The sequence below is a fragment of the Setaria italica genome, chromosome IV, assembly GCF_000263155.2.
Source record: "Setaria italica strain Yugu1 chromosome IV, Setaria_italica_v2.0, whole genome shotgun sequence".
Lineage (NCBI taxonomy): Eukaryota > Viridiplantae > Streptophyta > Magnoliopsida > Poales > Poaceae > Setaria > Setaria italica.
In genome coordinates, this window is record NC_028453.1 from 33,222,812 (window position 1) to 33,247,738 (window position 24,927).

The 24,927-nt window shown below is 43.7% G+C and overlaps 4 protein-coding genes across 4 annotated transcripts; 2 read left to right on the forward strand and 2 right to left on the reverse strand.

Annotated features, from left to right (window-relative positions):
- Positions 1 to 2,591: 2,591 nt before the first annotated feature.
- LOC101770284 lies at positions 2,592 to 5,283 on the reverse strand. Its single transcript, XM_004965819.3, has 3 exons — positions 5,044 to 5,283; positions 4,795 to 4,960; positions 2,592 to 3,052 (listed from the first exon to the last, which is right to left on the reverse strand). Exons 1-2 carry the CDS (start codon positions 5,152 to 5,154, stop codon positions 4,838 to 4,840), a joined length of 234 nt encoding a protein of 77 aa, XP_004965876.1. The 5' UTR covers positions 5,155 to 5,283; the 3' UTR covers positions 2,592 to 3,052; positions 4,795 to 4,837.
- A 3,901-nt stretch (positions 5,284 to 9,184) lies between these two features.
- LOC101770691 (protein N-terminal asparagine amidohydrolase) lies at positions 9,185 to 13,228 on the forward strand. Its single transcript, XM_004965820.4, has 9 exons — positions 9,185 to 9,413; positions 9,509 to 9,685; positions 10,639 to 10,703; positions 10,840 to 10,933; positions 11,016 to 11,054; positions 11,163 to 11,348; positions 11,680 to 11,858; positions 12,418 to 12,537; positions 12,766 to 13,228. Exons 1-9 carry the CDS (start codon positions 9,354 to 9,356, stop codon positions 12,872 to 12,874), a joined length of 1,029 nt encoding a protein of 342 aa, XP_004965877.1. The 5' UTR covers positions 9,185 to 9,353; the 3' UTR covers positions 12,875 to 13,228.
- A 1,471-nt stretch (positions 13,229 to 14,699) lies between these two features.
- On the forward strand, positions 14,700 to 17,470 carry LOC101771089 (zinc finger CCCH domain-containing protein 44). The gene is made up of 3 exons (XM_004965821.2): positions 14,700 to 14,948; positions 15,611 to 15,671; positions 16,358 to 17,470. The coding sequence occupies exons 1-3, from the start codon at positions 14,876 to 14,878 to the stop codon at positions 17,130 to 17,132; spliced, it is 909 nt and encodes a 302-aa protein (XP_004965878.1). The 5' UTR covers positions 14,700 to 14,875; the 3' UTR covers positions 17,133 to 17,470.
- Positions 17,471 to 18,134: 664 nt separating this feature from the next.
- Positions 18,135 to 21,968, reverse strand: LOC101783379 (non-structural maintenance of chromosomes element 4 homolog A). Its single transcript, XM_014805076.2, has 7 exons — positions 21,677 to 21,968; positions 21,503 to 21,583; positions 20,418 to 20,658; positions 20,240 to 20,333; positions 19,387 to 19,603; positions 19,194 to 19,285; positions 18,135 to 18,774 (listed from the first exon to the last, which is right to left on the reverse strand). The coding sequence occupies exons 1-7, from the start codon at positions 21,852 to 21,854 to the stop codon at positions 18,373 to 18,375; spliced, it is 1,305 nt and encodes a 434-aa protein (XP_014660562.2). The 5' UTR covers positions 21,855 to 21,968; the 3' UTR covers positions 18,135 to 18,372.
- Between the last annotated feature and the right edge of the window lie 2,959 nt (positions 21,969 to 24,927).

Genomic DNA, 24,927 nt, shown 5'->3' on the forward strand with positions numbered 1-24,927 from the left:
TATCTTAAACAAGATCCAGTGGTGTTCTTTTATTGAGTCTAAATTAGGAAATATTTTAGGGGTCCTGAAGGATAATATATAAATTCATTAGCAAAAGAAAGTTATGTATGAATAAATTTAATTATCTACTTATTTCCACTTAGCACCATGTCAGACAATACACAAGAAAAAACATGGTTCTTTTATGACGCATCTTATCCCCAGAAAAAGAGCCTAGCTTGGATATTATGTGCAATGACCAGGTTCCCATCTCACTTTCTGCCTTTAAATGCGTGGAAAAACTGCTTTCAGCATTAAGTAAGAGTGCTCAACTTACCTCTCTGAAAGTCCCATATTCATCGCCTTTGTCTGCAAATATGTTACTTTTGTCTAGCTGCCAGTTTCATGGTTTAATTCGGTGTGGTGTCAAATACATGCATCTCCCATATTTCATATGGATCTTTAAAAATTTTTAACTTGAGGCTCTTTTGCACCATTCCCATTATCCATATCCCTCTCAACCCAAGAGTCCAAGATGTTGGATATCCATCACAGTCCCACCTTTTAGAAACTCCAAATATCAAATGCAGGTATCAACTATGTGCCATGCATGTATCAACTATGTGTCCAAAAAGGGTCTTTTGGGCTGGTGTTTCTTTGTTTTGTAGTAAACAGTTGTCTCCACCCAACCACCAGGCAGAAAGGTTAGCTTTAGAAAATTGTACTAGTGGATTCTTTTTAGTCCATTTCAGAAGTCAGACACACAGAATGCTAAATCAGCTGTCCTTGTTCTAAAAGGAGAATTTGTGTGTGGTTTCTGAACATTTTAGGGGCAGTTATTTCCTCTGTGAACTACAAGATGCGGTACTAACAATTTGCAATGCCATCGTCTTCAAAGAAGTCAGACACACTAGATGCAGTAGTTAATTTAGCAATTTACATTGTACAGTTCTTTGTCTGCTTTTGGGTATGAAGTACGAGATTGATAAAAGTTTTCTGGCAACTAGGTAACAACTACATTCATCATTAATTAAGGCAAGATAAGTGCTAAGAAAAGAAAAGTTAGTCAACTAGATGATATTTTAGAGCCATCTATTTTACTATTAAAACACTAGTTGGAGCACCCCAAGTTGTTGTCCTTGAGGCTGTACCAACAGGCGGCTAACCACTGAATAATTTCCTTATCAAATTTATTGTCAAAAGAGATGCGCTAATGAAGTAGCGTGTTGCTATCGGTTGGATCCAAGCCCATGAACGAGAAATTTCTAAAAGAACAGCAATTATTCAACCATCGTGCCCTCAAGTTGTGATGTCATGTAGTGAACATCATCATCAAGGGCAATACGACACTTTAACATCAAGTGGAGAGTATTTCTTTTTGTTCTTGTGAGTGTTACATCTTTCTTTCTTTGCCATGTAACAATGATATGCACTTAATAAATTGTTGAAGGAATTCTACAATAAAAGGCTGTCAACTGGATTTGTAGGTTGTTGTTTTCTGGAGACATTAAGTTATAACCGAAAACAGGAACAAGTATACAAAAAGGTTAATAGCAAAGTAGAATTACCTTGTGTTTGCTTCGCCGTGTTGCCATGGTCATAAACTTATAATTCTTCTCCATAAATAAACAAATGTTCCTTATGGAAAGAAAACTACTGAAGAAACCTTTTCTCTGAAGAATGAAATGAAGTGCCTTCTATGCTGAACTGGGTTGATGCATATGTGCTTGACCCTATTGTCAACTCATAATTAAAGGTGACATCTAAATATCAGAGTACTAAATAGCAAGTTGGCAGCACCAGACAGCGATAGGTGCAACCCTTCTGAATCCTGATCCTTCCTCCTGGCTTCCCTCTAATCCACACAGGTAGGTGCAGCCCACCCCTCTAAACCACTTTCCACTAGGGTTATGGCAGTGGCTGGCAGCGCCGACTAGGGTGGCGGCACTTGTTTCGGTGTCTCCAGTCCCCATCAAGGAAGCAGAACAACTTGTCCAAAAAAATAACACTAAAGCAATCAGCTTATCAGCAGTTGAGTGTCCTAAAAGATCAGTGCAGTGTGGCAAGGTGACAGGGCAGATAACGTAGCTAGTTGTGCTAGATGCAGGCAATAGTCGTTGCAAGAGCACGTGACCTATATGCAGAGAACGAAAACCACCAGCGGTTTGGACATCGGCAGCCAGGGCTTCCCTGGGATATGGGTTTCACTGCAGTTGATGTGGACAGACAACTGAATACTGCTGTACTGCAGCTGAAAATTAGTAATAGTAGCTGGTTAGTGGTGATGCTTGGCCTGCTTGATGCCACATGTTTAGATGTACCAACGCTGATGCTCGCATGATTGCAGAGACAGAGAGCAAGAGTAATCAACACAATATGTTGTGAGAAAACACTGTTGGTTGTCAATGTGAATCCATGCTTTTCCAGCGGAAGTAACTGAGCAATATAGATTGAAAAGCTAATGCCTGGAGTATAGGACCAAAGATCCTGACATGGCTGAATTTGACGCCCTATACACTTTTATTCAATCACTGTCAGGAAGCCTGCGGAGGAAACGTCGTGAGAATTTAAAAGGAAATGGCTCAATTCACACAGCATTGAAAGAACAAAAATTACAGGACCAAAGCTATTGCTTATACATTTGAAGATTGCTATCCATGTTAGTTTGATGAAATATTTTGTTTTTACACCCACTTGTTGCTTCAGATGGCGACATACAAAAAGGAGCAAAAGAATTTGGCCTGAGATTTTTTTTTCAAAGAGAAAGGTACATGGAACTGCAGGCAGGATAAAAGGATCATGATAAAATGTTGGGTAGGACAAAACCATCAATTGTTCGATCCTTCCTTCATTGCACAGATATTGTTGATGAGATCAACATTTTTATAGCAGTAGGTGCAGATGGGCATCGAATCATATTCATATTTGACTTCCACACAAATGACCTCAACCTTACACTCCAGCAGTGTGCTTTTCTTGTAAACAGAAAGGATCGCAGCAAACCAAAAGGTACATGTCGATCTTATGTCTTCTGAAGAGAGTGGATTCCTGTGCCCTGGTGCACTATGTTATTCTGCAAAAGGGCATGTGTAAAAGGTTGGTTCAATTCCATCTGATATAAGTTAAACTGGTGTGCATTCAGGATGTAATGAGAAAAGCTATCGAGGATGATTAGGGATGAAACAAAAAATGAAGAAAATGAACTATCATCAGCACTATGTAGAGGAAAGATCAAGTGCACAAATGCACATGATTATATCAGTGAACATGTGCACAAACTCAATCTAGTCCATTGGATTTAATCTGAGTGGCTCAAATGAGAGGTGGGAATCCATCGTCCTAAGCCAGCCCAAATGGGACGAGGTAACACCCACCCCTCATTTCGTGCATTTAGATTACAATACAATGAGTTATATTGAGCCTGTAAATATGCTCGCCTATAGTTTTGTGCACCTAATACTTTTGTGAGGATTTTCAGGTATTGTAGTATCCTAGAGATTCCTAGAGAACCTTTTATACTCACAAACCGTAGTATTAGGACAATGATACAATCAGAAAGAAGGCAATTTCACAGATGAGCCATAAGAGGAATTGCGCAAATAGAAAGAGTCCCTTTTCAGAACTACAGTCACAAACCATGGTAGTCTTAAATTGACAGATAAAAAAGTTGGATATGTGTTGAAATGCATAGTTCAGGTCCTCATCATTAGCTTTTGGCATTTATCTACATCTTCTGATGAGCATGCATAGGATTAATCAGTTAGGAACTTAACTAACTGTCATTTACAATAGGGGAAATGCATGTTGCCAGAGAGTAATAGCACTTCCTATCTCAATTATATCCTCAGTTGTTACTCTGTCCGCAAAATATATAGACTAGTAGTGACCATTTAAAGTCCAAGAGTTGAAGAGCAGAACTCTCTTCAACAATTCCAACCTCCCATTGAGCAACCAAGTGCCATGAAAGAAAAGATCATATCCTTTCAGGTTTTACACGCCTACTCATTACAGGTTCATTCCTTGGGAAAGACCTTCAGCAATTTTACTCTATTCGATCTGTGTATTGTCTTGTCAGCAGATTGAGGCCTGAAAATTGTATTAACCTTTTATGCCATTACCATGCTCACTCTTTCAAGATGTGTTATGTTCTTGAATGATCCAGGTCCAGGAAAGACAGATTTTGTGTTGCTGTTGAGTGGCCCAATCAAGCACACTACAAAGATTTAGGCAAAATGTTTAACCTAACTATAGCACATCCATGGGATGATCCAAAAAATGATTTTGACAATTCAATAGTACCAAGGCCACTGGCATTACCAGGCTTGACCATTTGTTGATTTGCTCCATGCACATTACAGTAGTTTGGGCTAGGAGGTTATTAAGGGCTGGTTCCGGCACAAACCAAACACACCCGCTAATGCCAATACTACTCAAGTACTAGATTATGCCACACTTATTGACTATCCTCAAACAGGATAGCTCGTTCTACAACCTATCCTTAATTGTTTACACTTTAATCCATATATAAGAACCAGAGTACTATGCCCTGTCAGGGATCAACAATACTATCTGCGGAGTTGTTAATTAGCAAGGCACACATCGGATTCTTTTGGCTGCATCACATGAATATGTGTGCCCGAACAAAATGTACAGACTAAAGCCATCGAACCAGATCACAATGCAATGAGCTTAAACTGAGAAATGCAGGCTAAATGGAGACCGAAATGGCCGAAATTCCCCCCATCAAATTGAATTTTACCTCCCACACAAGACCCTCAGAAAAGCAAAGCTAGTACTAGTAGAAGCAGCTTGTACCTAACAATTCAGGGAAGCGAGCGCGCGCAAGAGGAGGAGGACGTCACGAATCGGGCAGGAGCTGGGCCTTATCCTCCCGCTGCGCCTCGTCCTGCAGCTGCTGCGCCTCCTGGGCCTTGGCGAGCATGTGCGCCTCGTACCTCCGCAGCCTCTCCTCCATCCTCTCCTGCAAGAGAAACGCGGAGTGAGCAATCGAGGAAGCGGAGGCGGCGCGAGACACAGGATAGGGCAGGGCGAGATCCGGCGTGCCTTGTAGGAGGTCTCGATGCGGTGCATGACGTAGAACCCAAGCACGCCGCCGAGGATGGTCCCGGCCATGAGACGCACGTACGCCCAACGCCGCGACCCCGGCGGCGCCATCGCTCGCCAGTCACCGACCTGCCACCGCGCCGCCTTCCGCCGCCGCCGCCGCCGTCGTGAGTAGAAGGGTGCGAGAGGAGCGGAGATCGGGGAGACGTCGGGCAGCACAGATGATGCGTCGGGCCGAGACGAGGGCAAGGTGGGCCGGAGAGAACTGGGGGAAAAGTTCCGTCCGGTCCCAGGGCACTTGCTGCTGGGCCTCTCAAGCAAGCCCAACCATATGCTCCGGCTCCGCCCGCAGCGGGTCGGGGGAGATGATTCGAGGTGGGCTAGAGTGGCATGACACGGGCTGCATGGTGGTTGCATTTTATTTTTGTTAGGCAATAATCATTCAATCAGCTACTTGTCAAGTGGAAGTGGGACAAGTAGGAGTTATCATAGAAGAACTACTTGTCAAGGATGGAAGAGCGTCAAGGTTTAGGATTCAAGGATCTCTATCCCTCGTGCTATAAAATCCAAGAGAAAGAACAGTCCGTGAGCAAGGTGAGGCAACAATACTGCCGCCTGGCCGGATATGGTGGGCAAAGTAGGGAATTTCGAAAAATACTGATTCTGGTATGGTTAAAGGTAGGCATGAACGAGAAGGTAGGGGCATCGATAAGATGACACAGTGGCCAGGCATTTATCACAATTGGTGTTGCTGGGGAAGATGGGCATAGAGTAGCAGTATACGCGTATCCAGTCATCGAAACGTCGCGAGTTGCCAAGTTTCTGATAAACTTCCGCGAGTGCTCGTTCTCCCCTTACCGCCGTACGTGATCCCGTGACTCCGATTCCGTGGACTGCGCAGGACGACGGCCGGTGACTCCTTCGTCCATCGCGGCATCGGCTCATTGCAGCCACGCAGCCGCCGGCTAGAAAATAGAGATGGGGCAGCCACTCCTGCTTTGCGTGCGAGGCCGAGAACGGATGCTGATCACCGCCACAATTATTCCGCTATCCACGTCTTCCACGATTGCCAGACTCCAAATCGCCAATCACGGACCAGGTATCTCTCGTATAGCTAGATTGTAGTCTATGTGTACAGAAATACACGACGAATTGATATTACAGCAGTCCATTAACAATCGATGGATTGGGCATTGCTTAGAGATAGATAATACTCCGATTTGCCACTTCTTTGATGAAGTAAAGTTTAGTGTTTTTGTAGCTTTGCACTAGCATTCAATTGCTAATCATTTTTTAATTATTAGGATTATGATCGTCTTGTCATCTAAAAATATGCATCAGACGATGAGAAAAGGAAAAACATACAAGTAGATGATTTATTTAAAGTTTTTCGAGCGTAATATAAGCATTTCGACAAACTCTTACATGCGGTTATTTGTAAACGTAAGTGAATGTTTATATTAAAAGGCTCCTTATTTTTTTTTTCAACCCGCCCTCAGAACCTCAGGACTGGGCCTGCTTGCTATGCCGACAAAAACTGACAAAATAAGTATCTATACATGTCTCCTAAATTTTAGATAAGTTTGCATTGATTTCATGGCAACCAACGAGCCTCTTTGGATTTGCAGAGCCTACATGTTGCTAAGGCGTGAGGTTGAATTCTCACGCATAGAATGGGTTTCTAGGAGGCGGTTGGCACGGCAGAGATGGCGTGTGAAATGGCGAGACGACGCACCAACAGTGGTGGGCCTTGTGGCAGTGGCCAGTGGATGGCTAGTGGGTTGGTAAAAAAAAATTAGACGAAGAGACTATTTCATTAAGGATGTGAAAGATGCCCGTGCCTCTGTAGCATCCAATACATTTGGCTATTTATCATTACAACTCCAAAGAACTTCATTGTAGACTCCATCTACGAGGAAGCAGCACATATAATCTCTGCGATCGAAATTTAACAAATGCCAGACCGAAGAGGGAGATTCACCCCCAAGTTCTCTGAAATGCTCGATATTCAAACCTGACCCACATGGAGGAAGAAGCAGCGAGAGACTGGAATGCCTCAGCTGCTCTGCAGCTCTGGTCATAACAGAACGCTGGCCCGGCCCCATTGATTAGCATCAACATCAGGCTCATCCTAATCCTATCAAAACAGGCCATGCAATACAGCAAGAAGCGGAGGGGTGTGGTCGTCTCCATCCATCAATCTGCAGGGCAATCCGACTAAAAGGAATGTTCAGGTGCTGCTGTGAAGAGTCCAGATGCTTCGTTTGGCTCCATCTTGGGATTCTTGGCAGAATGAACCATCAGCATCGATCACCGTCATCATCCGAATCAGCTTCGTACCGCGTGATGTTTATGCTTGGGCGGGTGACGTGCCTATGCAATCCAGTCGAATCGGATCCGTGATGCGTCTATGTTATGAGCAGCAAATAAACCCTCCGATGTAAACTTCGTTCAGTAAAAGCGAACGCACAAACTTTCCACGACATTGCTCTCCACTAAGGCCACATCCAGTGCACAATGTTATTGTACAGTTAACAAGATTGAAAATTCTTTCCCTCTCCTCATAAATATCCTGCCAAGTTAGCAAAATTAGTTATGTGGTATGAAAATTAATGCTCATGAAACTCTCCGTAAAACTCCCACTAAGACTAGCCTAATAATCATAAGTTGAAAACACGTGTTAGAGAAAGGCACGAGCTGATCAAGTTCAGGTCCTATTTGGATCGTCTAAAACTAATTTTTAGTTAGGAGTACACTTTTAGATGGCTAAACTTTAGCTGTCATGTTTGGATCCCAGGACTAGAAGGCAACAAGGAGATACATAGAATTTATTTTACCTTTGGATGGGAAAGGAGAGAGAGAGAGGGGGGGGGGAGAATGGGTTGGTGGTGTGGGCAAAAATGACTTTTGCTACATGTTTACTTTTAGCTGTTAGTTGTAGTTGGTAGTTTACCTTTTAGTCCACCCGTTTGGAGCTACTAAAACTAATGTTTAGTCAACTAAAATTTAGTTGGGGTCTTCAAATGAGACCTTAGACCCCATTTAGAGCCTCCGAACTAAACATGAGCTAATTACAAAATTAATTGCATAAGTAACAGTTAATTGATGAGTAGAACACATTGATCCTAATTAGACCAGGATTAGTCCATGTTTACTGTAGCACAATTTTAACTAATCATGAACGATCAATGGATTCTACTCATTAATTAGACATAACTTATGCAATTATTTTCACAATTAGTTCATATTTAGTTGTCCTATTAGAGTAATTTTTAGTCTGTGTGCTTGAACGGGACCTTAGTAGCTCAACCGCGTAGCTACATTTTTCTAAAACAAGAAAAGTTCATATCACAGTCGTTGACTGATATGATGGTCTTCTTGCAAAGTAAAAACGCGTATGATTGCTCTCCGAATAATGAAAATAAAAGGGAAACTAGGAATGCACACGTATTATCCTTGACATATGTAATGGAAATCAAGAGGAACACCTTTGTAAACAACACATGTAATGGAAAATCGTATCACACATAGTTATCCTTGATGTAGTCACAAATGTAACGGAAATCAAGCAGAACACCTGTGTAAACAATCACACATGTAAATGAAAAATCACAAGAGCACCAAACTCACATCGTTCTTTTTTTTTCTTTTGCATGCAAAACCATATTTTTAGTACAGACACCTATATACACGCGAATATGCATTCAATCATCCAATACTAACCTTAAAGTTTGTCGTGGTTATGAAAAACTTATTTTATCTTTCCTTTTATTTTAATTTTATTGTGGATTTGTAGTGATAGACTAAAATCTAGCATCGTGATTTGATTAACTAAAACCTTTGCTGTAGTTTCTTTTAGTCCGTTTGGTAGAGTTCCGGATTCATTTATGGAAACGTTTCTTCAGTATATCACTGAAATCATTTGGATCACTTGAAATCACTCGAAAGATTCTAATTCTGATAAACGATGATAGTTGAAATGAGAAGGAAGTGAATCAGAAGCAGGTGAAACGCCTTTTGCCTGTAGTGTCTCTTAAAAACACCGTTTGGTAAGGAGAAATTGAAACGTTTCTCGCAGCTCTTTTGACTACATTACTGCGATCCTTACTTGCGCAAGCTAAAATCTACTCCCTCCGTCCCAATCCCTCCGTCCCAATCTGCAGGTGGTTTACATGTAATTTGGGACGGAGGAGCAGAAAGGACCCCTGAAAAACGTGCGCGACAAAGCTTGGAATTTCGTTCCCTGCACGACTTTTCGAGTCTGAACCACCCTTTCCAGCTCTCCTCCGACTCAGACGGTCGCCGGCGCCATGCTCCTCATCGACGGCGAGCCCGTCCTCTCCTCCTCCGCCGGCGCCGCCTCCCGCGCGGTGCGTACTGCTGCCCACTTCTGATGCGCTCGTCTGCAGGCGCTTCCGTTCCGTCTCTCTGATCCTACGGCGCCCGGTCTGTCTGTCCCCTGCAGGGGGCCATCGGGATGGAGCTCGTGGCGGCGCTCACGGGGCACCCCGGGCTCCGCGACGCGGCCGACCGGCTCAAGGCCACGCCGGAGAGGCGGATCTCCGCGGAGCAGGAGGGGGCGCCCAGGCACGTCTACGTCTTCCAGCGGGAGTACGCCACGGTGGATCCGGCGCGCGTCGAGGTAAGCGTAGAGGGAGGGTCTCAACTCTCAAGGTCGTCGCTTTCTTATCTCCCCAGGCTTTCGCGGGTTGATCGAGTAGAACAGGGCAATTTGTGTGGCTCGTTTTTCTTTATCGGCTTTTGGGTGAGAAAAATGAGGATCTTGGGAGGTTATGGAGGGAGTTTCTTGTGTAGCTCATGATGCGTGGCTAAGTAACGATTTGAGCCGTAAAGGTGAATTTTGTTTTCCTGGGCCAAATCATGTGCGTTGCTGTCGAGAGAAAGGTGTGAGGTTCTGAAGCGGTGGAGGGGCAGTTCTTGGGTAGTTTCACTTCACACGATTTGGGAATTGGTTTGGGACAAAGCAGAGACCTTTTGGGGGCGAATGATAAAGCGAGGATTCTTGTGCTGGGAGCTTTGGGGACATTGTTAGTGCTTCCTGTTGCTTTCTGTAAAATCGGGGTTTGGCAGTCATCTTAGGTACCCCTTTTTACTTTGGCACTTTTTATTATTCATTTTGTAGGTTTTAATGTGTATTGTGAACAATTTCCTGAATTGTGATGTTCTACTATTTGAACCGGACCTTTTGGCAACCTTGGAGCAGTCTGTTTGATGTATTGTTCCTTTGTCTGCCTGATTCAGTCTAACACAATCCGTTCTGAAAAATGATTATACGATAGTGTGCATGCTGTCTTTAGCTGTAATTGTTTGATGAGTAAGGATAGCTGCATTGGATTAGAGTGCCAATATGTGGATTCCAATCTTAATTTCCCGTTGCATTTAGAGTAGAGCTTGTTCATGAACAGTTTCTAACTTGTTGTAGCTAGTTGCTGCTGCCTGTTTTTTTAATTCTGTATCGCTGCAAAGTTGACATCTTCTCGGAACTTGTTCTGTAAAGTGATTTGAAGTTTCTATGTTATGCATGTCATTCAAATTCCAACAATACATGAGTTGATATGTTCTTTGTATATATAGTTAGTGGGCACAGACGAGGCTACTACATGCATCGGTGTAGTAATTCGCAACAACAGGACTGGAATGTAAGTGAAAAGGAAGTGAGCATTTATTTGATCCTGTAAGACTGTTTCTATTGAAATTCATCACTCTTTTTATTTCCTAAGGCACTGAAACTTAGGACATTTGATGATGCCTTTGATCTTCTGTTGTTTGATCCAGGACCTCCGTTAGCCATATGGATTTCCCAAAAATTGTGGAGGGAGGGCTCAAACAGATGTTGGAATTACTTGGTGATGACAATGCACCATTTGATGTTTGTACCTTTAACTATAATTTCTCCTTGGGGTATATAGTAAGCACCTTTTTTAGCCATTCTCACTAGCATTTAATTGCAGGTTCACCTTATTGGTGGCTTTTCTGATGCTTCGACAAAGGTTGTGTTCAGAACTTATTGACTGTTCACCAGTTTGTTGAATATTTATTTCTCCTTTTTTGCATGATACAAGAAACTGTGAAACCAACTTCCACTATTCACTCTGCAGGTAGTCCGTTCCTCTGGAAAGAAGCACATCAAACAGGAAGGGTATTCCTATCCACTATGTTGCAAAATAGTTGAAGTGCTGCATAAGTCCCAGCAACAATTCCATCTCCGGTCGTTCTGTGTCCTTGGGAATAACACAACGACTGATTCACTTGGGAATGCGCTGCCAGTAATTGGTGGATTTGTGGTTAGTGATTTCCTCTCCTCAGAATCCGTTACAGTGTTAGTTGATAATTTCTGGTGCCAATTGACACCAGTACACCACGCTAGTTAAAAATAGAGCATAACAGTCTTCATGTTGTTTACATAACGGCCCTAGAAGGTTGATCCAAAGTGATGTAGCTCTCCCACATTTGTTTCTGCAATCCACACATTTGTTTCCATCCCCCCCTGAAATTCATTTCTGGATTTGGTGTGTACCGAAAGTATTAATACATACAATACGGGTTAAGAACCATGAATTCGGAAATGCTCCTCTTGGGATTAATTGTTCTTATAAGCCCACCTACCACCTTCAGGTTCAAACCTCTTCTGGAGTTGTCATGCCAGCAAGCTTTGACATGAACTCAAGATGTCCAGATGAAGTTGTCAGGAGAATTCGTGTGAGTGTTTGTTCTTATGATCCAACTTGGCAAGGAAGGTTACTGGAGACTTATGATACTCAGTGTGATGTTTTTCGAATTGCACCTGCCTGCTGGTATCTTAAATTCTCCTACCCATTACATTTTAACTTAAAGCAATGTTTGATGTCTTTATTTACATGTTTCAAACTCTTTGTATTCGAGACTAAGTGCCCCTGAACTTTGAGCTATCGATTAGTAGTTACATAAACAAATGGTTTTCGCCCAGTTAAATCCAAAATTCTACATGATAAACAGTACAAGTTTATGACTACTATTTGAAAAAAAGGGCAAAAGCTTCTGTTAGTGCCATATGACAATTCTAAATGGTTGTTCCAACAATGGTAATCCCCCTTTGTTTAGTGCATCTTCACATGAAAAGTTCCGTTGTAGCTTTGTCATGTTCTTGTTGATCATTTGTATTTGAATCCCGTTTGGAACTACAGAGTTACATTTTTGCTTTGCTATTTTAAGTATTTTGGTTCTTGTTATCAAGTATACAAATTGCAACTAGAAAACGTTGCAGGAAATAGCCTGAGAACACATGTTATCACTACTAAAAGTACTTCACTTTCATACCTAATTTCTTTACAGTTTTTCCTGATGATAAATGTATCTCTCGTTTTTGTCATATAGGATGCCAGATTGGGCCGATATAGCATCCTCACTTAACCAGCTTTCGGATTCTGAAGTCCTGATGCAATGCTCCACCTCTCCAGCTGCAGAACCACCTCATTTTGTGGAAAATGAAAGAAGGTTCATATCTCCACAAACTAGATTCCCCTCTACTTTTCAGGATCCTAAATTGGATATTTCTAGCTGCTACCCTTCTATTTATAATTTAACCAGCTTGTGACTTGCAATTAGCTAACCATCATCTTGAATTAAGCCATGCGATATATTACAGGAAAAAGAGTCTCGCTGTGTGGTTGATGGTTCCATTGTCTTCAGTCTCTGAAGCTACTGTACTTTTTCTTGATGTAGGATATGGAAATACTTGATCAATAACCCAGACTGGGAAGAGACGTTCCCCAAGCACAAGTCCCGGGTCTTCCACAGGGCCAGTGACGGAAGCTGGTCAAGGTACTCATAGTGCAAGCCAAGGTGCTTCACCGAACGTCCGAACCAGAAGAGAATCCTCCTCCTCTCTTGATTGGAACAGCAACAGATTATGTTCAAGCACGAAGTTTTCTTCACACTGGGACCAGCACCTCCGCGATCGCTGCCAATTTCTTCATAGCACCATTTTTCTTCAGCTAGTTACCCCCATGAGTCCATGGTAGGGGATTGAGTGAGGGTTTTATGTGAACTTTCCAAAAGATGTGTGGAATACAGTCTGAACTCCGACTCTCTGAACTTCATGTGTTAAGCTTGTCTGGTCGGTACAGTACAAATGATGGCATTGTTTTATGGAGTCTGACATATATGTCGCCGATCAGGTTGATTATCTTGGATCCAAAAACTGTGTCGCGATGAACAGCTCTGCATTAGCTGGGGTCTGAGGCCGGTATCTGCTCGGTTGCCTCTGCAGGAAGAGAAGTAGAGAACCAAGGCGAGAAGAGGCTGCTTGCGGCGGCGCCGCGGCGGCACCTGCGCCTGCTCTGAGGTAACCGTCTGCGCATTAACCGAACTTGCGTCGCTCACTCTGCCGGTGGTGTGCGCGCCAACCTCCAAATGAGAAAATGAAGAGAGAAAAGAAATTTGTAAAAAAAAAAGAAAAAAGAAAATTTCTTCAGAATGCCACCTACATTTCTGTTTGTTACAGTAAAACACCTGCAGTTTACAAGTTTTCAACTTCAAACAGACTCAGACTCTGTATTCCGTGGAGGCTTTCGTCTGTATTTCATTGTGGCTCCGGATGCTCCGCTTTTCGTTGGGTACCTTGGGTCACTATAATTTCAATTGAGGAAGAATGTACACCTCTTGATTTAGTCACTACAATTCCAATTTAGAAAGATGGACGAGCGATTTCTAATTTGGGCCACTAAAAGTTTCATTGATGAGGGAAGAATATGGAAACAAATACAGTGAAAATGCTATGGAGGAGGTGAGAAGAAGAGGGAAGGATTGCGACACTGTTGTGATCCCTGACAATGGAGGATCCAAATCCACAAAGGATAGAAAAAGATCCATGTCATAAGGTTCAAGTCTTCACCAGAATGTAAAAAGGTCATGAAAGTTGCACACATTACATTGTAAAATAAAATAAAATTAAAAAACACCACAGAAACAACAATTTCTTCAAAAGTTATTGCAATTCTTGGTTTGCCGCCAAAAGAGTTGTAGGCCCTCTTATGCCACATACGGAGTAGCCTCCAAGTCCATGCACACTGAGCATTTTTTGCCTAGCACATGGTACTTGTAGGGTCTGGCTAGGACAGAGAACCACACAAGTCCGAAAATTTTCAAGACATCATGAATGATTTATTTTTATTATTTTCATTGAAAAGGAATGCAAATGTCCATACCCGGCCAGAAAAACATGTATGACTGGGATTGTAGAGGGTACAAATTCTAGGCTCGAGATAATCGGAATTTTTTTACCCGATCCGAGTTTTGCTCAGGGTTCATCACGCGTGATGCCTGTCAAAAAATTTTTATCTCTTTTGTGTTTTAGGTTCTGTTATGCGGCAACGGGAATGAATTTGAAGTTAGAGACTTTTCTATTTCGAAGGTTTTTATTTTTTCAAAAAAAGATAGGTAGGTACCTAGGTTGAACCCCGATCTCGAGGTGAATCCTACGCGCGGCGCACAGACTCCTAGACCGCCAGCCAGCAGAGCCGCCACGGCACCGCGGACGGAAACAGATCCTCGATGACGTTGCCGCTGACGTGTGGGTCCGTCTATCGTGACCCCACATGTCAGCGGACCCAACCCGATTTAACCCAGCCCAGGATCTGAACCCTACTCCCCGACCCATCAGGTTTGCGCCCGCGCGTCTCTGGTTCGTTCGGGCCTCCCGCTGCGGCCTCCCCACCTATCTCTCTCCCCTCCGCCCGCCGCCCCCGCGAGGGCGAAACCCTAGCTAGGGTTCTACCCGCCGCCACCGCCGCTGCCGTCGACCAGTACTGCGCGCTCTTACCCCGAGCTCGCCATGGACGCCGCCGGCCGCAAGCGGGCCGCGCCGGAGGGCGCCAACGGCGCGGGCGGCCCCAAGCGCGCGAGAGGTGAGCGGCTTCCCGACCTCTCTCTCGATTTGGTTGCTGCTCTACGGAAGGTTCCGCTCGGTACGGTTTTTAGCTGCTCGCCGTTGGTCGGATCTGAGGTCCGCCGCTCGCGGCTTGGCTGCGAACTGCAGGGGTCCGTGGTTTTTGCTGCCGTTGCTGGAGGGAGGGATCTGGGGTGTTTGGAGCTTGGAGTGGCCTAGATTTGTTTGGATTTTTCTTTTCGGTTGGTTTCGGGGGGAGCTGAAGGCTGCGCACCGTGTAGGATTTAGCAGCAATTTTGCTTCTACAAATTTATTAGGCGTGAATAGTGCCGTAATGGGTGTGCCAGATTGCTTTTGCTACTGTGCTGTATACATGGATCCTTTAGCCTTCGGTGTCTAGAACTTTTGATGCTTCGTGCGCTAGCTAGAATTGCTACATGTAATGCTTCCGGTGCTGTAAGCAATTGCCAAAAAGGAAATCATTGGGGGCATTGCTTGCATACCGGACAAGCGGAAGTTATAGCAGCAGCATTGATGTTCTTCCTTAACCTTTAAATGTAGTGTCCTGTGTTTATTTAATGAATTTATTTATTTATTTATTCGTATTACTTTACCAAGCCAAATATATCTAGTAAAGCAACACATGATTAATTGGCGCAAGTAATAAATTTGGTGTAACAGAAGGCGAGACAACTCAAATGGGTGTAGGAAGCAAATCCAAGCCGTGCACCAAATTTTTCAGGTTCTAATCTAACCTAAAATCAACTCCCACCTGGTAACATCTATTGTTTTTATATTATTTGTTCCATAAATTAAAATTTTGCTATTTTGCTAAATGTTTTGATTGTGGCTAACAAATGGTTCAACCAAGATTCTGCTACAGGTTATTTTTGTCTAATCATTGCTTAAGAACACTGAATGGAGTAAAATTTGGAACCTACTGCTGTATATCACTCTGAAAATATGAATGATGCAACAATGGTTGTGAGGACATGAAACTTACTCTCGGATGAACAATCAGTCAGTAGCACCATGGAACAGGTTTAATTGAAGAAATCAAGATAAGAAGATTAAGATTGAATATATTGCTGGGGACTTGCTTTCTGCCAGTCACTTCTTCAATTGCGGTTTCTTATTATTATGATGCAGGAGTGGTCAAACCACTAATACACCTTCAAAGCTTGATTATCAATGGCATTTTATACCAAACATAACTTGCCATAGAATTTCTAGTAACATCTACTTATCTTTTTCATTCATTGGATATCAATGTTAGGAATCATCTAGTATATTTGCATTACTCAGCATGTGACATAATCTCTTTCATCAGCATTGGCTGCATTTGTGGATCATCAATTCATATTGTAGTTCTTAGGTATCAAATATATTTGCATATTCAGTTGCTTATATGGTGTTTTCATTATGCAGCACTGCTGGCTGCCCCTTTGGTGCAAGTTGCCACTTTCTCCATAACTTCCCTGGTGGTTACCAGGCTGTTGCAAAGATGACCAACTTGGGTGGACCGCCTGTTCCGGCTCCTCCAGCGAGAATGCCTATGGGACATGGTGCTCCTGATGGTCCACCTTCACCTGCTGTGAAGACTCGCATGTGTAACAAGTACAACACTGCAGAAGGATGTAAATGGGGGAGCAAATGCCACTTTGCTCATGGAGAGAGGGAGCTTGGAAAGCCCATGCAGATGGACAACTCAATGGGAGCTCCTCCAATGGGACCAGGGCCCAACGGTCACTTTATGGCCCCGCCAATGCCTGTCCCAGACATGGTTCCTCCATCAACATTTGGTGCTTCAGCCACAGCCAAGATCAGTGTTGATGCATCACTTGCTGGTGGTATCATTGGGAAGGGTGGTACCAACACAAAGCATATATCCCGTGTGACTGGCGCCAAGCTAGCCATCCGGGACAATGAGGCTGATCCCAACCTTAAAAACATTGAGCTTGAGGGAACATTCGACCAGATCAAGCATGCTAGCGCAATGGTCACGGATTTGATTGTCCGCATCAGTGGTAAGGCCCCTCCACAAGCCAAGAACAACCCAGGCAGGGGTCCTCACGCCGGGGGGGCTGGAAGCAACTTCAAGACCAAACTGTGCGAGAATTTCAATAAAGGCTCCTGCACGTTTGGTGATAGGTGCCACTTTGCTCATGGCGAAAGTGAGCTTCGCAAACCTGCTGCTGCCTGATAGATGTGCTTGTTGTTGCCAATGGTGGTTATTTTGCCTATAGATGGCTGAATAACGCCAGAACTGAGGACAGTTGCCCATTTTGTAATGTGCTGCGCAAGCCTGATTCTGAATGAGAGATTCTTACTGTGGCTTGTATTGATCGTGCCTGCTGTAACTGTGCAATAGAGTTTCGGAATGACCATCCTCTAGGATTGTAGGATTACTGTATTTGCTCTCTTTACCCCTGTCGCTCATCCTATTTTTGTACCTTTTGTTAGGCACTTTTTGCTGGCATATTATTGTGATTCTGTTGAGTTGAAGTTTCTTCTTTGATAATACCAGTATGTGAAAATTTAGTTCGTTTGATTTACACAGCCAAAGTGGCATTATTGTGATGTTCCGTAGCTGTTTTGCGATTGATCGTAGTTTGTTCCCGTCTGTTATTGATGTTACGTAGCTGTTTCGCCTCCTATTCTGGATCAGGTTTTAAATGCCACATGCTCGACGGAGAACTGTAGGATTCTCACTAGACAGCACAAATTGCTATCATCGAATTCCTTATGTTTAGAACAAGAGCACAAGCCCGCTACAGTCATAGTTCCAATTTCCAAGCTTCCAAGTTCAGGCCGCCCGGCCACCTGAATCAGCTTTAGTTCAGAGCAAGAGCACCAGACTAAGGCCCCGTTTGGTAGAGCTTCGGCTTCTCATAAAACGGCTTCAGCTTCGGCTTTTTCGGTGGAGTGGCTTTTTTAGTGAAGCTGAAGCCGTTTTGCAAAACATTTGGTAAAACAGCTTCTCAATGGCAATATATGTAATTTTATGATCACTTAATGCTTGGAGAGGGAGGAGAAGCCGGTGAAGCCACTTTTTTCGACTTCTCCTCTCTAGTGTAAGCCGTTTTGCGGCTTCTCCCCGACTTTGGTGGTGAAGCCGTTTTGAAATTGACCCTTTGGTAGGACTTCACCAAAAGCCGGTGAAGAAGCACTTTGAGAAGCCCTACCAAACGGGGCCTAAGCAAACTTTTCAACCATCATCAAACTAAGCATTAGCGTTGCAACAGGCATCTAACATTAACTACAACTACCTCAGCTTAAATACACCAGAAACTGGAGAGCAACTCCAAAAGGTGACATACCCAACCATTCCAAAAGCCCACTACCCACGCCACGCCACCGTGCTTTCCCTAAGCGCATATAAGCTACGCTAAGTGAGCGTGGCTGCATCTCTACCTAAACATGTACAGCCAGGGTCAGGGCCATCAGCCGTCCTGGAAGAGGCGCCTGCGCTTGTACGTCAGATTGACCTCCTTCCTGTACTTGGCCACCATCTTGTCTTCCATGACTTCCTTCGCGCCTGTCGCTGCGCCCGTCTCGTCCTCCATGACTTCCTTCGCGCCCATGGCTGCTGGCATCTCATCTTCCACGACTTGCTGCGCACCTGTGGCTACCGTCCTGTTTGCCATGATTTCCTGCACCCCCGTTGCAACCGTCTCATCTTGCGAGATCAGGCCACGGTTCCTGCACCGCTTCCTGATCGGTGCGCTTTGTGTGGGCACGGTCAGCTCAGGCTCAGGATGACTGTTTCCTGCTGCGCCAGGTGCATCCTGAGAAGACCTGTGCGGCATAAGCTCTTCCCCCTCTGGAACGACCCCTTTCATGAGCTGCAAACAAATGTAAGGCAGGATCACATCAGATAAACAATGCAAGTTTCCTTTCAATAAAAAACATGGCAAGTCATACACATTAACATAAAGTCAACCAGGCATATAAACCAAAATTACTTCTCTAGAGAAAGAGAAAGATAAAGATCAAATCTCATCTTAGTATTCCTCCCAAATGGAAGTCCTAATATATCACTATCATGTTTACCTTATATACAAGGTTTGAACTATGTTGAAACTGTAATGCAAATTTGCTATTAGTTTGCAACCTTTGCCACAGAAACTTTAGCAAAAACATACTTGCATGAGCACACTAGATGAAATATTTAAATCAAATGTATGCTGAGTATGCAGGATTTTATTCTGATAGTTTAATTATTATTTTGAAACAACATGGCAATTATTTACTGAAACAGTACCTTCCAGTCTTTGAAATCAAATCGGAAGACAAAGTGGTTGTAGACAACTTCTCCTGAAGCAACAGCACTAGCGGCAGGTGCGTTCCTTGGATCTGTTCAGTCAATAGAATTATATCAGACATACCAATAACAAACTACAGAATATCCATGATATTACAGCAACAAAGCAGTGGCCATGCAACAGAGTCCTTACAGATAATATGATGCCCCTCATCATTCACATTGATTTCAACTCTGCCATCTTTCACTAGAAACGACAAGGCAAAGACATTCTCCACTGTTTGGGCGAATGATGTCCTGTTTAAAACAAGGTGTTCCAGCCTGGCATTTTTCTTTCTCCTCAGAAGGTTAAATATAGCAGACATATTCTTATCAGTATCACTCTTTGTTTTCACTGTGGGGTCCACAAGCTGCAGATTAAGAGTGAGTAGATTGTAAGAAGTTGGTAATGATCTGTAGAAAAGTTGGAAAGAATTTTGAATGTTACAAACATCTATGTCCAAAATAATAACTATGGTCTCCATCTTAATGCATCCATCACAAAATGATAGCAAAATAAAACTGATAATGATCTTGTGGTTCCAATATAGTTCACAGCTATTTTGTGCAATATAATCATATTGTGATAAAGAGTTTGTTGGTACAAGTAGAAACACCAAACCTGAGATTAGCTATTTACTTAACAGATACATGTGGAACGCCAGAATACAAACATAAAGATGAAGAAATTTGACGGGGCTCTAGAATTTGCAGTCATGTCAAAGGAAATATGGATTTGATTGTAGACCTCGCTAAATTCATCCCTGTATCAGCATGACATTCGTAGTGCAGTAAATAAACAGACCTGTATTTTTTTGACAGAAATTACCCACAGTGCTATGGTGGCAATGTTTTGATATTTTTGACTACATGTGAGCCATGGTAGCAATGCTATGCTACCCATCTTACTGTGAAGAAAATATGATGCCTACCACATCAGCATACCCAGTAAACCAGTGCAAAGTTCTGCTCATTACTGCCATTAAATTAACCACACAGAAGTGCACCTGTTCAGGACGAGCACTTCCACGAGGTCTTGCAGTCCTCTTTTTTCTAATACAAACCCTTCGCGGCTTCACTTCTGTCTTCATAGGGCCAACCCTATCAAAACAGAAACAATATTTCAAGTCCTTGGAAATTGCAACCATCAAAGGTAAACTCAAAAAAACAGTGGATTCCCATTACATGGTGGCACATCCAGCAGCGTTCATGAAAACATGAGAGGCAGCACGCCCAACACGAGCCCAGTCCAACGAGGCATGCTCATCATCAGGACCCCTTTGCTTTCCAAACTTCTTCAGCAGTCCAGCAACGAAATCAGAAGGCGTGATTCCCAGAACTGAATGGGACCTTACTGATGTTACCAAACTGGTGGCAAGGTCCAGCAGGGCTTCTGCATCAGCTATCTGCTCCCTTGGCCTCTGGACTGGAGCACAGAGACACCACTGTTGCTGTTAGTAATTAAGTTGGAACCTGCCCCTAGCATCAGCAATCGGTAGAATAGTACCCTCTGATGCCAAAGGCAGTGAAAGTTCAACGAGAAATAAACTTGATATTATCATAACTGAACATCTTGGCATGGCAGAAGACTATGTGTATTATCCAACATGTTTCAAGTTTCAATTCCATGCTTCTTAAAAACCTACTGATAAGATGGCATGTGCTAGTACTGCATTGAAACAGGTCAACTGGCCAGCAACAATGGCATAATGTTCCCCTCTGTTACCTAATATTTTCCAAATTACAGTTGCATATTTCTTCTTCTAAATAAAAATGTAGCATCCATCTCAGCGACTCATTGACAAACCATGCAGCCATTAAACAACATCAACGCAAAAATAGATGATTGCAGGCCATTGGAGCGAATTTTCACGTAATAAAAAGCAACATATTTAAAATTCGTTACTGAAATAAACCATCCACACACATGTTGACTGGCAGAACTTGATGCCTTAAACAGTACGACCATCTCAGCGACTCATTGACAAAGGATGCAGTGGTCATGCAACATTAATGCAAAATAGATTAACTTTGTAGAAGAGTACATTAATAAAACGCAGACATGAGACATTGGAGCGAGCTTTCGCGCAATAAAAAGCACCACATGCAAAATTCACTGCTGAGATAAACCATCCAACGGACAGCTCAGGAAAACACACGCACACATGTTAACTGACAGAAAAATTGGTGCCTTCCGAAACTGCAGGGGACGAAATCGCCACCCAAAACCAAAAATTGCCCGGCGGGCCAGCGAAAGGGGATGTCCTTACCTTGCTGGTGCAGGCTCTCCACCTTGTTGATGATGGAGAGGAAATTTTCGGAGTCCGCGCTCGCCATATCATCCTTCTCATCTGCGCACGACACAAACATACCCCCAAAATCAAACTCAACCAAACAACCAAACCGCGATCAGGAACCAATGCCGCGAGTTTCGCGCCCCCTACCGCTGATGAGGCACTTCACGGCGAGGTACTGTGACCGCAGCAGCCGCCGATCGTCCACCGCCTGGGGGCCCTCCTGCTGCTGCTGCTGCTGCGGCTGCGGCTGCGGCTGCGGCTGCGGCGTCACCGGCTCCGCCTCCTCGCCGCGGCCCCCCGCTCCCACCGCCTCCGCCTCCGGCATTGCGAGGGAAGCCCTTCGAATTCCCAAACCCTAGCGACCCCAACGAGAGCGAGAGGGGAAGAAAGCTGTTGGTGGGGGGCTTGGAGGATACGGAGGCGGGTGGGGTGCTGAGGAAGGAAGGGGAACGGCGAAGGCGGAGGAGGTGGGGCGGGGGTATTTGAAACCACCGCTCCCTCTCCGAAACCGCCAGAAATATCTACGCGGCTCGCTCAACTGATCTGTGGGTCCCGTATGCGAGGTCTCCGGTTTGGGCCCAGTGTCAGTGGGTCTACAGGTGGATTTGGTGGGTGGGCTTCTCGTAGGGGAAGCCCCGCTCGGATTCGAAAAGGTAGGAGAGTTTCGGGAGAGAATTGCGTGAGCCGCGTGGGCAGCGTGGGCGCGGTCTAGGTGGGCAAGGGTCTCGAGACCCGTGGGGTAGAGCGGTGGACCAGGTTGTCAGTGGGTTTTCGGTCTATGGACGCGGTCTGCTTTCTCGGACTGGCCTGGCTTCTAGGTTCCCGACGGCGCCTCTGCCGCCGTGCTGCGTCTGTTCGTGTTTTACCGTTGCCGCCCGGCGCGGCGCTCGCGGTAAAAATTTGGGGCGAGTTAGAATTTTTGTCGCCGCTGCTGATGCTTCGTTTGCTTGGTGACCTTTTGCCGCAGTTGTTTCTTTGCCCCCGGTAGAATACGAAAGTAAGAAGAGTGGAGAAACAAAAGGCGAAATTCGATGGGTCGAGGACTTAAAAGAGGCGAAAACAAAAATCACGACACAATCAATCGAGCTGCTCGGCGGGGTTCGATTTGACCAATGTTTGACACCCCGACCCGACTAGAGTGTTGGCAATCGATAAGGACCATAGTTTCAAAAGTGTTCATACTATTTTTTTAAAAAAAATCCATACTCCTATCTCACAATTAAATGGAATTATGTGAATTATATCCGCTGGCTGCACACTTGTGTTAACGAAATGAATCTAGCTTCCAAGAAATCGTTGTGAGCATGGAAAGTTTTATCGAGGTAGCTGTCGTGCTCTGCCAAATATTTGACTACTGGGTGGTAGAACCCAAGTCCTTTCATATGTAAGGGGGTGTTTGGGAGGTATGGGTTAAATTTTAGCCCCTATCATATCGGATGTTTTGACACTAATTAGGAGTATTAAATATAGACTAATTACAAAACTAATTGCATAACCCCTAGGCTAAATCGCGAGACGAATCTATTAAGCCTAATTAGTCCATAATTTGATAATGTGGTGCTACAGTAGCCATTCGCTAATGATGGATTAATTAGGTTTAATAGATTCGTCTCGCGATTTAGCCTAGGATTCTGCTATTATTTTTATAATTAGCTCATATTTAGTCCTCCTAATTAGCATCCGAACATCCGACGTGACAGGACTAAACTTTAACCCCTCTTATCCAAACACCTCCTAAAACGAGCCAAGCATGCCAAATTTTGAGTGCGCGCTTGGTTGCTGGCCTCAAGCTGCCACGCCGAACCTGCGGCGTCGAAAATCAGCGCCACGCCCATAACGTCAAAAACAACTGCGAAATACCATGGCAGCCAAAGGATAGCAGTGAACCAAGCAGTGACCTCCAATTAATGTGACTGTTGCACCGGTGGCGTGACGCGTTGCGGCTGGCAACCAAACATTTCCTGAGTCGTATGGCATTGTTTGGACTCGAAAAAAATGCAATTACTAGCACTCAATTAGTGGCAACTAAAAATTAGGCAGTGGACAACTGAGCTAAGTCCATCATGATTCATGAGGTCCCATATTTTTGTTAGGAACAGGAGGGGCAGAGCCCCAACAGCCTCATAATCTGCATTGCGTCTCGCAACTAATGAAATTACATGAGTTTCTACGGCAGATGCCGGTCGAGATGGCACGACAAGCAACTAAAGACCGTGGCCTCAGAGTGTTTGGATCCTGAAGCTAAAGTTTAGTCCGTGTCATATTGGATATTCGGATGCTAATTAGGAGGAATAAATCTGAGCTAATTACAAAACTAATTGCAGAACTCCTAGGCTAAATCGCGAGACGAAGCTATTAAGCCTAATTAATCCATCATTAGCGAAGGTTTACTGTAGCACCATATTGTTAAATCATGGACTAATTAGATTTAATAGATTCGTCTCGCGATTTAGCCTAGGGGTTGTGAAATTGGTTTTGTAATTAGCATATATTTAATACTCCTAATTAGTGTCCAAACATTCGATGTGACAGGGGCTAAAATTTAGCCCGGGATCCAAACACGCCATTAAAGTTGATCACACGCATCATGTTTTAAACAAGTTCTGAGGGGAATGTTCTAGACAAGTTGGCACAAGCATGGACGGTCTGACAACTGACATATATATAGCCACATCGTTCTGCGCCGAAAGATTTGATGGCTCCATAGCCAGCCACGAAACGTGAATGTACTACCAGTGGGTTTACCGGTTTATTAGACTAATAGGTGGTAGCGTTATGTCCCCTGGTGGATGTGCATCTGCCACAGGCACGTGTATAATTAGAACATGACAAATAATTGTTACTAATAAAATAGAATTAACAATTGTGTGGATTTAAACAATTGCATCGGCTATGCATAAGTTATTCAGCAGCGGGGCTAATATCCAAATGTATGGATTCAATCGTATTTATATACGAGATACGGTAGCACGGCAACCATTTAGTTAATTTAGTAGTCCAAGTCACATTAGATGTTGGATGCTAATTAGGAGTACTAAATATAGGCTAATGATAAAAATAATTGCATGAATGAGAACTAATTCACGAGATGAATCCATTAATCCTAATCAATCCATGATTAGAACATGTGATGCTACAGTAAACCTGTGCTAATTATGGATTAATTAGGCTTAATAGATTCGTCTCGTGAATTAACCCTCATTTATATAATTATTTTTACCATTAGCCTATGTTTAATACTCCTAATTAGCATCAAACATCTTATGTGACTCGGGCTAAATTTTAGCCCAAGGATCCAAACACCCCCTTATATGTTAATGGCAAGAGTATACGAGGATTCAATCACAATACATAAGTGCATAATGCTTTTATCATGATTCCTAAAAAATGATTTTATC

Coding starts and splice junctions, on each gene's coding strand:
- LOC101771089 (XM_004965821.2), top strand. CDS start 14,876: ATGGACGCCGCCGGCCGCAAGCGGGCCGCGCCGGAGGGCGCCAACGGC. Junction 14,949..15,610: donor CGGCCCCAAGCGCGCGAGAG/GTGAGCGGCTTC, acceptor TTGGTGTAACAG/AAGGCGAGACAACTCAAATG. Junction 15,672..16,357: donor CCGTGCACCAAATTTTTCAG/GTTCTAATCTAA, acceptor TTCATTATGCAG/CACTGCTGGCTGCCCCTTTG.
- LOC101770691 (XM_004965820.4), top strand. CDS start 9,354: ATGCTCCTCATCGACGGCGAGCCCGTCCTCTCCTCCTCCGCCGGCGCC. Junction 9,686..10,638: donor TGGATCCGGCGCGCGTCGAG/GTAAGCGTAGAG, acceptor TTGTATATATAG/TTAGTGGGCACAGACGAGGC. Junction 11,055..11,162: donor TTTCTGATGCTTCGACAAAG/GTTGTGTTCAGA, acceptor TTCACTCTGCAG/GTAGTCCGTTCCTCTGGAAA.
- LOC101770284 (XM_004965819.3), bottom strand. CDS start 5,154: ATGGCGCCGCCGGGGTCGCGGCGTTGGGCGTACGTGCGTCTCATGGCC. Junction 4,961..5,043: donor GCATCGAGACCTCCTACAAG/GCACGCCGGATC, acceptor TTTCTCTTGCAG/GAGAGGATGGAGGAGAGGCT.
- LOC101783379 (XM_014805076.2), bottom strand. CDS start 21,854: ATGCCGGAGGCGGAGGCGGTGGGAGCGGGGGGCCGCGGCGAGGAGGCG. Junction 19,286..19,386: donor TGAGGGGCATCATATTATCT/GTAAGGACTCTG, acceptor TTGACTGAACAG/ATCCAAGGAACGCACCTGCC. Junction 18,775..19,193: donor TTGATTTCAAAGACTGGAAG/GTACTGTTTCAG, acceptor ATTTGTTTGCAG/CTCATGAAAGGGGTCGTTCC.